At 37.5% G+C, this 18,246-nt stretch overlaps 1 protein-coding gene across 1 annotated transcript; it reads right to left on the minus strand.

Moving 5' to 3' along the window:
- Positions 1-1,577: 1,577 nt before the first annotated feature.
- Positions 1,578-11,745, minus strand: LOC119239790 (ryanodine receptor 2-like; the record flags this gene model as incomplete). Its single annotated transcript, XM_037504186.1, has 2 exons — positions 1,578-1,786; positions 11,598-11,745. Coding segments are annotated over 2 exons (357 nt in total), but the record flags the coding sequence as incomplete, so codon positions are not given.
- Positions 11,746-18,246: the final 6,501 nt, after the last annotated feature.

The raw sequence follows: 18,246 nt of genomic DNA on the forward strand, positions 1-18,246 counted from the left end.
TCACAGAAGGAGAAAGAGCCCAAAGCCATGGGGAGGTTTGGGAATTCTAAATCCCTAATATTAACTGCATTACTGAATCTTAAAAAAAATCCAAATGCCATTTCATGATTTTGAGTCTAGTTCCACCTACTTTATAAGGAAATAAAAATTACATGCAAATATTTATTTTTCTCACTTTAGGGAATGAGTCCCAGGCTATGCATTGTCCTGGTCCCCAGAATACAAAGAATTATGAGAATGGAATCAAGCCAAAAGTTTACAGTAAAAATGATGTTTCAATTTTCATCAATATCAAAATAAAATGCCATTTCGTGAAACCAAGGGTATTGGAACTTTAACCAAGGGTATTAGAAATTTAGAAGCATTCAAATAAATACGAAAACCAAAAATGTTTCAAATGAAGCCTAAAGATATTCTTTAGACATTTGCTAAATCTTACAGGATATAGATGGCAACATTATATTGTATGTAAGATGAAATCTGAAAAATATATTTGAAACAGTTTTGATTAATGTGACTTTTGATTCTGTAAGAGTTTCTGTAAGGATTCTACTAAGTTATAGGTAGAAATTAGTAATATTAATATTTAGTCAAATAAAACTTTTAACCTTTCCCTTAAACATCACATTTATTGTGAACTGATATATAGTAGAACATAGTTACCAACAGAAAAGAATAATATGATTTTTTCTCAAGTGTAACATATATTTTTTAAAGTCATTAACTAAGGTATCAAAAGATATTATATTTTCCCATCTGAAATAATAAACATGGTTCAGGAAATGTGATGTTTCACAAGGTGGGTCAGTTGTGATTCCTAAACTAGAGATGCTTTTCTGAATACCCAAAAACAATTATTTTCATAAATGCTTATTTATTCTGTGGCTTAAATTGAAAATAAATTTTTCCTCATATATAGAGAAAGGTAAATTCACGGAACAAAAATAGAAAATAAGACAATACTTAAAGTTTTACCAACCCAAAATGACTAGTGTGGCCATGTTCATGTGTATATACTTTTTAAATTTTAATATCTTAGACAGAATAAGCTTTATACATTTATAGAAAATATAAATAATAAAATAAGCACTTGTTCAGCTTATACTCAGCTTAATAAAGAAAAATTATGATACTGTTGAAATGAATATGTTTTGTGATTATTATTCTTGTGGCTATTTATATATGTACACATACTATCAATTATTTCTTGAAGATAAACTCCTTCTATGGAATTGCTGTCAAAGTGCATACATTTTTAAGTAGATGCATTGTTAACATTTTTGACAGACAAGGATGATTCATCTTTTGAACAAGTGAAAAGCAATGTTGCATTTCATTGCATTCATCAGGTGGGGGAAAATTTTTAGAAGCTACAAGTCAAAAATAGCCCTAAGAACTATTTTTGTGAGTTTGTGCTCTGAAAAATACTGATATAATTTTACTACCAAAAGGACTACCAGGGGAACCCAGCTGGGACAGTGTAGGGCCTACAACCTGCTGATGTCTGGTCCACAGCTGACTTTATAAGACTAAGGACCACAAACTTCAGTGTCTGGTGCACCGCCAAGTTCACTCACCTTGAAGCCATCAAAAGCAAAGGCACGTTCATCAGAGCCAAGCTCCTGATCAGGTTGACAACCTGGCCTGCTCCAACCAACTCTCATGTCCCCAGCAGTGACAGCCTCAAATTCAAAATACCACCTTCCTGCTTTCACAGCATAGGTCTTCTCAGCACGGAAGATTCGGAACCGTTCCCCTGTGCTGCTACACACTTCAGCTCTGGCAGCTGTGAATTTAAAGAGATTCTGATGATCAGTGAGTAGGCAGGAAATTGAAAAAGGAAGCAAAAGTATCACACAACAGAAGTAAACCTACAGTGATGATGATAGAATACCTTCTACTCTTATCTTGGTTCACATTTTACAAAGTATTTTCATATAGATCAGCCTTTGTCAGATGGACCACTTGGTAAAGTGGAGTGCACAAGGGCTGCTGTTGGGAGGATGGTTGTTAAACCTCAGTAATACTGTAAGGGAAGGTACTGATTTCTACATGCACCCCTTTTCAGGAGAAAACTATATTTCTGTCAGTGAAAAAAAGTATACCAGCTCCTTGGTGATTTGGTAGTGCAGCCTTAGATGAACTTGAAGACAAGAGTGGAAAAAATAATAAAAAAAGATATTGCTCTGTTCAAAGATGCAAAAGTGTGTATGGATAAGAGAGGAGGCAAGGAGCTGCCAGGAATTGAAATGGGGGTGGGAAGAGGGAAAAAGTAACAAGAGAAAGATATAAATAGCAGAGAATGGTATCCACTGACAAATTTCCCAGTCAGCATGGCTAAGGGAAAAAACTCTTCCACAATCCACATATCCCATACATCCTCATTTGAATGTGCTACACATGCAAATGTGGTGTTTAGGATTTTGGCAGACAAGTAAAAGGGCCAGTCAAATTCAATATCAGGATCAGTGTGGCATAAAGGATAAAGCATGTATCTGTTGGAAATGAGAGGGCCATAAGTTTGAGAATTTCAGAAATGTAAATCCTCAGCCCAAGGAACCTGAAACCGGGATGATCATGAGAATATAAGCCCCCAGGAAATCACAGGGCATGGACAAGGGTCCACTGAACTGTCATCTCAAAGGTTCAGTTAAGATCTGAGTTAAATATGAAGGAGCCTGGGTGAATTACTTTTGGGGAGCATTACTGTCAAAGGCATAGAATTTTCCCCAAATATGTAGTTCTTATGCTTTGCTTAATTTTAAACACTTACATTCATATATGTTAGACACCATATCATCAGTCCTATTCATATATGTTTAGATGCAATTTTAGCTCATGTCAGTATATTCTATAATGCTGTTTTATAGTATAAAGAACATGATAATAGCTGACATTAAAAATGAAAACTTAGCTGTTATATTTCTAAAAATACAAAATACTGCAATACCAATACCTTCATAGTTCCTGGCACAGAGAGGGTACACACCAGTAACTAATCAAATAGGACTTAAAATATTATACAGATTCCTTTAGAGGGTAGTCAAAATCTAATTATACATTATAATTATAAATCATAACAAGCTATGAAGGAAGGCAGGTTAATCTCTTTTAAATTTTATGCATATCTAGAATTCTTTAGATATTTTTAAATAATAATTTAAAAGTTACTTATATTAACCAGTTATCCTTTTCATCTCCTGTTATTATTTCTAATCAAGCAATTTAGACTTTGATAAAAACTTCACATGAATAAGAATTAATTTTTCAAATCTTTAAAAATTGTTAAATTTTATTTAAAATTCAAATACTAAATTCAATTCAATCTGGAAAATGTAAGCATCGTGCTCTTTGACAGAAAAGAAATCACAATCCAACATATATGACAAGTCCATAGCCAATATCATTCTAAATGGTGAAAAGCTGAAAGCATTTCCATTACGATCTGGAACAAGACAAGGATGTCCACTCTCACCACTGCTTTTCAATATAATACTGGAAGTCCTAGCCAGAGCAATAAGACAAGAGGAAGACATACAAGGAATACAAATAGGGAAAGAAGAAGTCAAACTATCACTATTCGCAGATGATATGATAATATACATAGAGAACTCTAAAAACTCCTCAGAAAAACTAATCAAACTAATCAATCAGTTTAGTAAAGTAGCAGGATACAAAATCAACACACAAAAATCAGTAGCCTTCCTATACACAAACAATAAATCTGAAAAAGAAATCAAGAAAACCAGGCCTCCCTGGTGGCACAGCTGCCCACAGCCTCTGCCGCGCTGGTTTGATTCCCGGCTGCCGGCAAGGTCCCCTATGGTGCGCAGACCTCTCCTGCCACGCCCGCTGCTCCCCTCAGCAATGTACTTCATCAGTCTGCCTGTTCTGTTTCCCGCTCTGGCTCTGGTGAATTGTCTCATCCTCCCGTGCTTCTGACTGTACCCAGTGCATGTATAAATAAATAAAAAAATCTTAAAAAAAAAAAAGAAATCAAGAAAACCATCCCTTTTTTTATTGAAACAAACAAAAAAAATCAAATACTTAGGAATAAACCTAACAAAAGAGGTAAGGGACCTATACAAAGAAAACTGTAAAATACAATGAAAACAAATAGAAGAAGACACAAAGAAATAGAAAGATATTCCCTGTTCATGGATTGGAGGAATTAACATTATCAAAATGGCCATCCTACCAAAAGCAATTTACAGATTCAATGCTATTTCAATAAAATTTCAATTACATTCTTCAAAGGAATAGAATAAATATTGATGAAATTCATATAGAGCCACCAAAAACCCTAAACAGTCAAAGCTCTAGTGAAAAAAAAAGAAGGGAATGGAGGCTTCACACTCAGATTTCAAACTATACTACAAAGCCATAATAATCAAAACTGCATGGTACTGGAACAAGAACAAACACACAGACTAATGAAACTGAATAGAAAATCCAGAAATAAACCCACAGATTTACAATGGAGCAAAGAAAGTTGTTCAATAAATGGTGCTGGAAAAACTGGGTTGCCACATGCAAAAGAATGAAGCTTGACTACTATCTCACACCATGCACAAAATCCAACTCAAAATGGATTAAAAAACTTGACATAAGACCTGAAACCATAAAATATATAGAAGGAAATAAAGGTGAAACACTACATGACATACACCTCAGCAATATCTTTCAAGACTTATCACCCAAAGCAGTGAAAGCGAAGGCAAAGATAAACAGCTGGGACCACATCAAATTAAAGAGCTTCTCAACAGCAAAAGAGACAGTAACCAGGGTCTCCCCTGGTGACACAGCGGTTGAGTGCTGGGCTGCGAAGCTGCCCGAAGCCTGTGCAATGTCGATTAGATCCCCGGCCACCAGCGAAGGTCCAACATGGCGCGCAGAACTCTCCTGCCACACCAGCTGCTCCCCTCAGCAGTGTATTTCGTCAGTCTGCCTGTTCTGTTACCCGCTTTGGCTCTGGTGAATACTCTTACCCTCCCACGCTTCTGACTGTACCCAGTGCTTGTATAAATAAATAAATAAATCTTTAAAAAAAAAAAAAAAAGACAATAACCAAAACAAAGAGACCCCCACTGACTGGGAGAAAATTTTTGCACACAACACTAATGATAAAGCACTGATCACAAAAATCTACAAAGAGCTGATGAGACTCAACAAAAACAAAGAAAATAATCCAGTCAAAAAATGGGCAGAAGAGCTAAAAAGAAACTTCTCTGAAGAGGAAATGCAAATGGCCAGCAAGCATATGAAAAAATGTTCAACATCGCTTGTAATCAGGGAAATGCAAATCAAAACTACCATGAGATACCATCTTACACCAGTGAGAATGGCACATATTAAAAAAACTACAACAAATGTTGGTGAGGATGCAGAGAAAAAGGAACTCTCCTGCACTGCTGGTGGGAGTGCAAACTGGCCCAACCACTATGGAAAGCTGTGTAAAGATTCCTCAACCTGCAAAAGATGGAGCTTCCATATGATCCAGCAATTCCACTCCTATGTATTTACCCAAAGGACACAGAAACATCAATTCCAAAGAGCACCTGCACCCCTATGTTTATAGCAGCACTATTTACCATAGCTAAGCTATGGAAACAACCCAAATGCCCAAAAAATGGATGACTGGATCAAGAAGATGTGGCACGTATACAGAATGGAATATTACTGAGCAATCAAAAAGATAAATTCATGCAATTTTCAGCAACATGGATGGAGCTGAAAGGGATCATGCTTGGTGAAATAAGTCAGAAAGAAAAAGAAAAATACCAGATGGTCTCACTCATAGCAGGAATTTAGAAAACCTAAATAAGGGACCAGGAGAAGGACTAATTATAATAAAGTAAAAATCAAAATCAACAAGCAACTATAAACCAGTTGCTGGGAGGGGAAGAGATTAGGGTCAAAATAAGGGGGCTGGAAATTGTATGGGGAATATAATCAAGATGATAATGCATACATTGTGCAAAAATGAAAAATGATGCAAAAATATATAAAATAAAATAAAATAAGAAATCGCAATCCTGATTGGTTACATAGGATTAGATTAGATTTTATTAAAATTTTCATGTCCTTAATGTTTTTAATGTCAGCAAGAGCAATGTAGCAAATTATAAATACATGTTTTAAATCTTATCTTAGTGATTGCCAGATTTATTTGGTTTTATTCCATAATATCTCTTATATCTCTCTTTTAATTCCCATTTTAACCATCCTTGTTCTGGTAGTTTTTCTGAAATCTCCCAATGAGTTGTTCTATCTCCCATCACTTTCCTCTTCCCATCTGTTCCTTCTGACTGTTGCCATAGTTATATTGCTATTGTAAACTGTGATCACACTTCAAGATCTTGCTTAAAATTTCCTGGGGCTGAAACTCCTTACACAAATTTATCCATAGTTTTAGTGGAGTTTTCAAGATATTCCTTATTTTATCTCAATGCTTCTACCTTTATCTGTAACTATTTTCTCCTCACCTATAGCCTATAATTTATTCTAACTGGACTTCCAGTCTCCCTTAACTCTTCTTATACTTAGTTAAGTAAGATACACCTTCTCTCTGTCTGGAGTGCCCTATCCAATGCCAATCTCTACTTGTTGACATCTTCATCCCTTATGTCAGATTCCATTTCTCCCCTTTCTGATTTCTCCAATTGAAAATTAATGTTTATCATGGATTTTTCTATAAAGATGAATGGAATCCCTCCCACAAGGCTAGGCATGCTCCATTGTGAAATATACTACAATAGCTTTATGGTTCATGTAATATCAGTATGACTGAAACTTAACAATCAATGATGAAAGTTTTTTTCTCTAATTTTTTTAAATTCAGAAACCATTCCTTTCAGTTTTCTCATTTCTCATAAAGATACTCATTGAACTCATTAACTTCCTCTGTGACTTCCCTTCTTTCCTTATATAGCTTCCTTACACTCTTTTTTTAAAGATTTATTTATTTATACAAGAGCAGGAGTACAGGCCAGAGGTGTGGGAGGGTGAGAGGATTCACCAGAGACAGAGTAGGGAACCAAACAAGCAGACTGATTGAAATACACTGCTGAGGGGAATAGTGGGCACAACAGGAGAGGTCTGCCATGCCATATGGGTATCTCCCTGGCTGGTCAGGAATCAAACCCATGCTGCAGAGGCCATGGACAGCCTCACAGCACAGCATTCAACACGCTGTGCCACTGGGGAGGCCCCATACCCTCTTGTCCTATTACTCTCCTCCTTACTTGCTCTTTAGCCCCAGCCTTTGTCTATCTTCATTCTCAGTATCTACATTAACTCTGCTGAGCTGGCTGGAAAACACAGGCAAACAACAGATGGGCACCTCAACTAGCTCATAGTCTCCAACCTCAGTTGAGCCATTAATGTTTCTCTCTAAGCTTTTATCTATTTGCAGCCTGCTTTCTGTTCCATCTCAAGAAACAGCTATTTCTAATCTTTATTGCTGTGTGAATGGAATGGCAGAGTAAGGATCTCCAAAACTCCTCTTCTCCATAAAAGCAATGTGAACACAGGAAAAAATTCATCAAAATCAACATTTTTCAGAACTCTGGAGATTAACCAAAGGCTACAACAATCTGGGAAGTGTTTATTCAACAAAAATTGCCAAATGTCCAAAGGACACCAAGCTTAGTAGTGTTTTAACTTGTTTTAGTCCCACCCCCTCATGAATGTTCCACACACACCCCCGCCCCTGTCTATATTGAAAATCACATAATACAGTAAAAATCACTATCTAGAAACTTCTGGAGGGGACAGAACAGAGTAAAGCTCCTCCAAAGCTCATTTACCTATAACTGTCATCTTAACTTTCCGACAATTCCTTGGAAAATATATTTGCAAGGCTTGTCTTTATTGGATCTACTTGCAGTTTGCCAATAATCTTTTCCCTGGAGGTACTTGTTAAAAATAATTACGGACTTTTTAAAAAAAATGCAACTGCTCGAGCTGGCAATATTGGTTGAGGCAAACAAGATGACCAAAAACTTAAAAAAAAAAAAAAAATTCTAGGGAATGAGATATCCATAAGTGGGCTGTGAAAAGTTACAATATAACCTTGGCAATCTAGAAGGCCACTGGTGCCCAAGACTGGGTGTGTGCTCAGGAAAGAACAAAGAGGACACTATATCCTCACTGGTTTCCCTTAGGATGTCAGTCACTCAATCATGTGATGGTTTCCTGAGGAGATATAAGATGTAGCCACTCATAATTATGATAGTTTACTCAAAATAGTCCATGATTGGTGATGTAGGAAAATGCCTGAAAGTTTAACAAAAAGAAAAAAAAATGTGTGTATAAATATTTAAGATCAAGTAACATTTGAAAGATTCATAAAGTCAATAAATCCCTAAAAAGGCTGCTCTATTTTACCTATTTAATTTACAATACCTCCAAAAATTAAGTTGACAAATTGAACTGAATACATCATAATTTTCAATAATTTTAATTTGTTCAGTAATGCAAAGAAAAAACAGTGGAGAAATCCTTAAAAAAGAAGAAAAAAATTGGATGACTTACTTGACATGAGTTTAAGATTTGTTACAAGGTGATAATAATATAGTATGATGTTAGCATAAAGATAGATACATAGATTTATGGACTAGAATGGTCTCAGTAAGTACTTGACAAAGGTGCCAGGGTAATTTAATGGGGAAAGGATAATTGTTGCAATTAATAGTGCTGTGACAGCTAGATAGCCATTTGAGCAAAACATGAACCTTAACCTTAATCACACTTGATACATGAAAATTAATTCAAATTACATCAGAGACCTAAAAGGAAAAGCTAAAATAAAAAAAAAATATTTGGAAGAAAACATAAGACAAAAATCTTTGATTCTGCATAACCAAAAATTTCTTAGGACATAAAACATACAATTATAAAGGGAGAAAAAAATGGAAGTAGACTTCATCAAAATTAGAGTATCTGCTCTTTGAAAGGGCTCATTAAGAAAATGAAAAAAGAAGCTCCAAACAGGGAGAATATACTTCCAATATCTGACACATTCCTAAATACAATATATGTCATATATATGTGTGTGTAAGTATATATACATAAACTTATAATCCAATAAAAATAAGACTGTTTTTAAATGGATAAAACTTTGAACAGATATTTTATAGAAGGTAACATACCAATGGCCAATACACAAAAAGATGGCAACATTAACATTTATAAAGACAATGCAAATTAAAGTCAATACCAATTCTTGACTAGAATGTGGGAGCAAATGGCACCTTCATATATTGGTCCTGGGAGTAAGTTTGCTGAACCATTGGGTAACTTCTTGTGAAAGTGAGACAAGCATCTTTCTATGGCCCTAAATTTTACTCCCAGGTCTTCACCCTTAGAGATGTAAAAATATTATACAAAGACTTATACACAAATGTTTATAGTTGTCCTGTTAATAACAGGCAAAAACTGGAAACAACTCAAATCTTCATCAATAAGAAAATGGATAAGCAAATTGTGGATTATTAGTATAATGGACTATTATTCAGCAATGAATTTTATGATACATGTAAAAATGTACTATCACAAATACATGTTGAGAAAAATTGAAATTATAGTATCATCAGTTGAAGCAAAGTATAAGAAGAAGCCAAAAACCAATCTGTGATGACAGAATTTATAAAATAGTCACTCTGTTGGGGCAGGAAGGAGCTTTCTATGAATAAGAAAACGATCCACATGTTGTTTTGAGTGGTGGCTCCTTTGGTGTACACAATTGCCAATTGATCAAATTGAACACTGATGATCTCTGCATTCTTCTGTATGCAAATTATAATTCAATTACAAAATATACATTAAAAAATTAACCAATTAGCTTGGAGGGTTTATTCCATATCATACAGTTGAAAAATCTTTCAATTGTTGTATCTTGGGTTAGAATCCTTTTGTTATTTGTTTCCAACCCAGTGGTCATGTATATTACAGATTTTTTTTTTAGACAGGAATAATGTTTTTAATATCTTGCATACCTACTGGCATCTGTTTTATAAAATGAGTCTATTAAGTTTTTGCTAATATAAAGCTGACCTCAAGATAAACAAGAATTATATTATGGTTATGATTATTAGATGGATATCTAATTTTATTTGCAGCATATATAAGAGCTGTCAAGATGCTAAGTACATACTGACTTAACTCAAAAGACTAAAATTTGAAATAAAAATGCCTGGGACTGGGATCCTGCATCTACCACTTAGGAAATGGAAAGACAGAGAAGTCTGAATCTCTCTCCTATTCTGTAAAATGAAAATAATGTCAGATCCCCTTCATAGGCCTACTGTGAGGACGAAATAATAATTGTAAAGACCTTAGAAATACTTGTTGAACATGATAAACATATATACTTACTGTTCTCTCTCACTTTCTATAACTTATATATGTTATTATTACTATTTAAGGTATGCATTCCTATGCAAAGGTTCTGCACTGAAAATATTAGTCATCAGAGGATACTTGGGAAAGATTATTTTTAATTTAACTTTCATTTAAAAATATGAGCAGTGGGCCTCCCTGGTGGTGCAGGCAGTTGAGCTCTGCACTGTGAAGCTGTCTGCAGCCCCTGCAGCACGGGTTTGATCCCAGCCTGCCAGCGAGAATCCCACATGGCACAGCAGACCTCTCCTGTCTCACCTGCTGCTCCCCTCAGCAGGGTATTTCAGTCAGTCTGTCTGTTCTGTTCCCCACTCTGTTTCTGGTGAATCCTTTCACCCTCCCTTGCATCTGGCCTGTATCCCAGTTCTTGCATAAATAAATAAATATTTTTTAAAAATGAGCACTATAATAAAACACACAGTACTAATTTCATTTTTGACAACTTTAGGAATGGCTGTCAATGCCACTTAAACCACAGAAGCAAAGGATTAAGGAGTTGGTCATTTGAAACCATAATCTTAAAGCGTACTATTTAAGGGAAATTTGTTCTTTATAGAACTTTTAAAAATCCACTTATTCAACACATATTTATTGACTGCCTATTCTAATGTGTTTTCCTTAGAGCAAATATTGCACTAATTTATTAATATTGTCTATACTTATGAATATAAACAATGAAGTTTCAGAAAACATTAGCGACTATTACAGGTTTACTCCCATAAACAATTAATCCAGCTCTTTGGAAGGAGAGCTCAGGGGTGGGAGGAGAGGAATATCAGCCTCAGACAGTTAATTGTTCACCTCAGAATCTTCAAGAAGGTAAATACTTTTCCTCCCTGCAGAATCATTGTAGTCCTAAGCTGCTCTATTGAGAGATGGGTCTAGCCCTTTAAATGTCCTTCAGGGAAAAATGCTCTAAACTACTGTCCTAAACCACATATTTAGATAAAGAATTCTATATTGTACTACCTCCTTTTTTTATTTATTTGGCATTAAAGAACTATAGCTGACTCTTGAATGAGGAGGTAGTTCCATGTCCCAGGAGTCAATCAACCAACACATGTAGTTTGGAGCCCAATGCTTAAGAAAAAAAAAGCTGGGTATAAGTGGACTAGCGTGATTTAAATTTGTTGTTCCAGGATTAATTATACTACATATTTTTGCAACAAGAGGGGAGCAAGGTAAAACCAACATACCATGATCTTGATCTGGTGCCTCCAGGTTGTAGCCGTATCCCAGCAGCGTGCGCACGGCCTCACGGAGGCTGTCCTTATTTGATTTCTTGGTTCGGTCATCTAGAAGGGCATAGGGAACAAGACGAGGGTTTCTTCTGTTCTTTACATCCTAGGGAAACAAAAAAGGTGCTCAGTCATCAAAAACAATCCAACAAAATAGCCTTTGGGAATGAAGCAGCCACCAAATACATTCAAAATGCATAGGGTAAATCCTGCCCCCGCAAATTCTTTTTGCCTTGACAGGCTACAGTAGCTACCTAACCACTGTTAATATAAAGATATAAATAGAAAACTATCAATTTAAAGAAGCTCCACTCCTGAGATGGAACAGTCAAATTAGCACTGAAGCATCTCTTGAACCATCCTCCATCTGCCGTGGTCACAGAGCAATGAGCTAACTTAAAGAACATAAAATTTCCATGCACAGTTAGCTGAAAGTCTGTTAGAAGGGTAGTCAAATTAGCACTGGTCACCTCTCGGTGATTTGGAGTCAAGGGACAACATAAGATTGATGTGCTTCTGGAGAGAGAGAAAATCTAGTGTGTTAGGGACCAGACTGCCTCTCTGTGGCCTCAAGTAGTTTGAAAAATAAGTATTCAGTCAACTCTATCAACCAGTGAAAGCAAGAATATGAAGAATCCTCAATAACTACAAAACTCACAACTTCTCTGCTTTAAGAGGCTTCTGGCTTAAATGTGGTTAAAAATGAGGCTGACAAAGCAAGAAAACAGGGTATCTCACTGTCTTGACAAAAGGATGTCTAATTTTGGCATACAGCTACAATTTGGGAGGTAGAGCGACCCCTACCTTACAATGACTGCGAGTCTTTAGGGCACTATCACTTAAGAAACTATAAAAAATGTTCAGACTTTACCAAAACATAAAGTAGATTCCCTATGACAGACAGGATGAGTGAAAATGAAAAGTGGCTTTACAGGTGTGGATTTTCTTTTGTGGTTGGTAAAATAGTCTAAATTGATTTTGATGATGATTGTACAGCTCTTTGAATATACCAGCAAACATTAATTTTACATTTTAAATATGTAAAAAAAAAAAGGAGAGAGAAAGAAACTAGGTCTTTCCATTTACTCACGGAGACTCTCCTGCAGTTTTTGTCTAGCTTTCCCAATTTGGGGAGGCATATTGAATTCTCATTTTATCACAGGGTGAATTGAAATTGGGAGGCTGTGGATTTTCCCACACCTTCTGATCAAACATGCTATGTGCTGGACAGGGCTTGTTCTGTTTAGAGAAGAACAAGGAAGACCATTCCTTGCCTCCTTTCTTCTTCCCTTTGTCTGGCAAACTTGTGCTAAATTCCTCATTCTGAAAACATGAGCACCTACCGCTGACACCAGGATTCAAAATCATATGGGTGGCTGGTTGGAGAACACCACTCCAAATCCACCCCAAAATAAACAAGCATTGTGAGCAGAGAGCTGGTACAGGCAATGAAACCTCAAGCACACATACACCAGTGCCATTCCTCTGTATGGTTGTTACCCCCAAATCTTTCCAGTAGAGAGCTACTGAAGCCTCTAGTGAACCTCTCTCTGTAGATGGTAAAATGGGAACCTGATTATTAAAAAGGAGTCTCCAGGGGTTCCATGAACACTGATGTTTGAAATAAACTGTGCTAGAGAAATGCTGTGCTAGAAACCAACTGTGCTAGAAATCACTGTGTTAGAAATCAACTGTGCTAGAAATCAACTGTGCTAGAAATCAACTGTGCTAGAAATCACTGTGAAATCAACTGTGCTAGAGAGATGAGAGAACTGAAGAAAAAAGGTGCTTTTGAGTAGTTTACAACTTAGGAATTAGATTATGTTAACAAGAGAGTAATGAAAGATTAAAACAACACTCACTCCCATAATCCAGAAAATGTGTGGTGTGCTATGACAGTGAGGAATACGGTAGAGGGATGAGGTGGGAGCAAGGGAGAAGGAATGGAGGAAAGGTTCAAGTAAGAGTTTTGGTCATCTCAGATAAAACAGAGCCTCATATTTTTATGAGGAGAATGGACTCTGTGCACAGAAGAAACCCCCTCCAGGAAAAGGTAAATACCAGAGAAATTCTGAAGCCTTGTGGTCTTTATGAAATAAATTTTCCTTTAATATAAGGTTCAGATACATACATACATGTGCACACACATACACAAACATGTGTGCGCTCAATTATCAAGCAGATTTAGTGTTCACATTCCCACCACTTACAATTTAATTCAATACATGAACAGCATGTAATTTTATGAGCTAACCCAAGGTTTTTAAAGTTTTCTTTAGGCTTCCAAATGACGAAAGTTGCTGGATTAGAAAGATTCAGGAAATGGATTTTTCAAACCCATTTTTAGACTTTATACTGAACAAAAGTCTAAGCCATAAGTAAAAATCCATTTTATTCCTAAAAGTCTTTATAAAGAAGCAACACAAGAGGTGACAAGAGCATGAGAATAAGAAAGTGAAGGATTTGGGCTCTGCACTCAGCAGGCTTGAGCCATACCTGGTTCTGTCACCTGCCAGCTATGTAGTGTCGGGCATACCCTGTGCATTCTATGTGACCTGGGAATAAAAACTGTTCATCCTTTGTGGAATTTTTGGAAGATTTAAAGAAGAAAATACATGTAAAACTATATGTAGAGTGACTAGAATCCAATAAAAACAGCAAATGGTTGTATAGTATTTGTTTGATGCCAGGCACTGTCATAAGCCTTTCTTGTATCTAAGGTATATAATGAAGTTAAATAATGTATTGATGGTGATAACAGTAGCACAGATAATTTGATTTAAATAGCCTGCCCAAAGTCACAATCATTAAGAAGCAAAGCTAAAATCTTCTCTTAGGCCCTTTGCTATGCTGCCTCAATAGATACTCAATGACTGTTACTCCCAAGACAACATCATTAAAAAAGCCGCAGGATTCTAAAATTCTGTAAACCCATCTTTGTTAAGTTTAACAAAAACTCAGTTGGTAGCAAAATATGACTCAAATCGACAGAAGGCTGTAGTCTGTCCTTGTCCTTCTTGATATTATGATGCCTACATTGTATTGAACAAATAGCAATGTACAGTCTGCTGCCCTGCTGAGGATGCTATGTAACATGTAATATATCATCATATCCCCATTTATAAAACCAAAAAATGGTTGGATTCTAAAATACTGAACCTCATTATTATTTTATCTCAATCTTCTGTTATTACCAAAGTTTCTCCTGAAATAGAATCTCAGAGATAAAAAGCCACATAAACATGTTATAAATCACTGTTCTGATAAAATTCACTGAGTAACTCATTATAACACACAGTTATGGTCATCTGACTTCTTCAGTCCAGCATTAAACAGATGTTTCAATGTATGTGCACATTAAAATAGCCTGGTACTGGAACAAAAACAGATTCAAAACCAATGGAGTATAGTTGTGAGAACAACTATAAACCCACTTCTATATGGGCAGTTAATCTGTGACAAAGGAGCCAAGAACATACACTGGAACAAGGAAAACCTCTTTAATAAATAGTGCTATGAAAACTGGAGAGCTGCATGCAAAAGAATGAAACTAGACCACTACCTCACACCATACAAAAAAGTTAATTTAAAATGGATGAAAGACTTGCATGTAAGACCTGACACTATAAAATACATAGAAGAAAACACTTGTTGATATAAGCTACAGTAACATCTTTAGGGATTCAGCCACAGCAGCAAAGAAAACAAAAGAGAACAACTAGGACTACATCAAATTAAAAAGCTTCTTGCTGAATGGTGCAAAATATCTGCACACCATACATCCGACAAGGGACTTTTATCCAAGATCTGCAACGAATTCCTACAACTCGAAAAAAAGAAGAAAAATAACTCAATAATAAAAAAAATGAATAAAACTCAACATGAACTTCTCCAAAGAAAACATACAGACTGAAAACAGGCACATGAAAAATATGTTCATCATCACTATCATCAGGGAAATGCAAATCAAAACCACAATGATAAAACATCACACACCTATGAGAAACATCAAGTGCTGGTGAAGATGTGGAGAAAGGGGAACCCTCTTCTGCTGGTGGGAATACAGACTGGTCCAGCACTTATGGAAAGAAGTATGGAGGTATTTCAAAACATTAAAATGGATTTGCCATGCAGCCCAGTATTTCCACTCCCAGGCATGTAGCCAAAAAATTCAAAACACTTAATTTGAAAGGAAACTTGCACTCTCATATTTATTGCAGTGCTTTTTATTTTTTTAATATTTTATTTTATCTAATTCTTACATCATTTTTTCATTTTTGCACAATATATGCATTTCATTTTGGTTATATTCCCCATACAATTGCAATCCCCCCCTTATTTTGACCCTAATCCTTCCTCTCCCCGCCCCCCCACCAAGTGTATCTCTGGTTTATAGTTGCTTGTTGATTTTGATTTTTACTTTGTACTGATTAGTCTTTTTCCTGGTCCCTTATTTAGGTTTTCTAAATTCCTGCTATGAGTGAGACCATCCAGTATTTTTCTTTTTCTTTCTGACTTATTTTGCTGAGCATGATCCCTTCTAGCTCCATTCATATTGCTGCAAACTGCATGTATTTATCTTTTTTGACTGCTGAGTAATATTCCATTGTGTATATGTACCACATCTTCTTGATCCAGCCATCTATTTTGGGACATTTGGGTTGTTTCCATAGCTTAGCTATTGTAAATAGTGCTGCTACAAATATAGGGGTGCAGGTGCCTTTTGGCTATTCCAATAAAAATTTCAATGGCATTCTTCAAAGAAATAGAACAATTATTGCAGTGCTTTTTAAAATAGCCAAATTATGGAAACATTCTAAATGCCTCCAAACAGATGACTAGATCAAAAAGAAGTGGCATATATACACAATGGAATATTATTCACCGATCAAAATAGATAAACTCATGGCATTTACAGCAACATGAATGGAGCTGGAAGGGATAATGGATAATGCTAAGTAAAATAAGTCAGAAGGAGGAAGATAAATACCAGGTGGTGTCACTAATATGTGGAATATAGAAAAACCAAACTGAGGGTCGGATAAAGACAAGTTTAAAATCAAACCCTTAAAAGCTGACTATAGAAATGAAGCATCCAGAAGGGGAAGAGGGTGAAGAACATTAGGAAAAAAGAGAGAAGGAAGCACAATGGTGGAGGATTATAGGCAATGTGGTGGTAGCTGCACTATGGTGGAAATACCTGATGGGGGTATTTTAATATTACTTCAATTAAAAATATTAAATTAGAGGGGGCGGAGCAACATGGCGGTGAGGAGACGCTGCGAGTAAGATCTCCCATTAAAAAAAGTGAATAGGGAGGAAAAGCGGCAGGTCCCAGTGAGAACTGGGACACGGAAGATAAACGGGTGACGCCAGCGAACTGCCTGAAGAAGAAAGTGGCCATAAAAGAGGACTAGAGAGAGGGAAGCGCAGAACCCTGCTCCCTCCCCCGCCCACAGAGGCGGCACTCTCCCACCGGCAGAGAGGAGGAAACAACAAACCAAAACGGCCCACAAGAACAAACAACGCAGCAAGCAGGACTGTGCCTGGAAAGGAACTATTGCAGCCATCACACCCCGTGAACGGGAAGCTGAGGCGAACCCTGCAGGATCCGCCGCAGCGGTGAGCGAACGGCTCCGGGCGCCATTAGAGAAGAACAAGACCCCGGGAGACGGCACACAGCCGGGCTGCCGGTAAGCTAGCGTGGAGAGCGCGCGCTCAGGGAGCTTAAAAGCAAGTGCAGACCTGGATCGCGGGCTGCCCAGGTCCCCTTGCCTGCGACCTAGGCTTGCTGGGAGACGCGCGGAGGTCCTCACTGAGGTGAAGGTCCCTCCGAGTGAGCAGGAACCAGGCGCCCAGGCACGGAGTGGTGCAAAAGGCGCCATTCCGCGCCACTGAACTGGGCTACAGCCGCGTCCTGGAACTGAGGGCTTTGAACTGAGACCCGGGGCACGAAAATTCGGGGCGTGGGTTCTCCACGACGGTGGGGCACAAGGCAGACACAGCACCCCAAAGCTGTTGAGGTGTACCCTACCATTCCCGCTCTGTTCTCTGTCCCACGGGGTGGGGGGAGGCGAAAAACAGCCCCCCAAGGACAATAGGAGAGATCTCTGGCGCCACCTAGCGACCAGGAAAAAAAAAGTCACTAACACCCTATAAAACAGGACATTTCTTAAGACTGCTTGAAAAGGGCAGAAGGTTTCTGGGACCCAGTGGCCAGCCGGGAAGTTATTCCACGCCAGGCCCCTTCCGACCAGCAGTCTGAGCCCACAGAGGGAGCAGGCACCCACGTCCGGGGCAGACTGGGTGCGCAGAAGAGTGTGCCTGAAACCGGAGGCGCAGGGACTGCATCCCGCTTCGCCATTTGAGAACAGGGACATTTCTTCAGTAAAAACTGCCTAAAACCAGCAGAAGCTCCCCCAGAAGACAGAGATGGCTCCTGGAAGAGCCAGAGGGGAGCGGAGAAGTTCACCCAAGATGTCAGTCAGTCCGAGCAACACAGTGTCCCAACGCATACGAAATTAGAAAACAGACAGTAGGGAGTAGAAGAACCACACGCAACCTAAAAACTCCTCAGGAAAGAAGCACACCACAAAAAGAAAACCAC

This window comes from Talpa occidentalis, unplaced genomic scaffold (assembly GCF_014898055.3).
Source record: "Talpa occidentalis isolate TD23 unplaced genomic scaffold, MPIMG_talOcc4v2.1 talOcc4.1188, whole genome shotgun sequence".
Classification (NCBI taxonomy): Eukaryota; Metazoa; Chordata; class Mammalia; order Eulipotyphla; family Talpidae; genus Talpa; species Talpa occidentalis.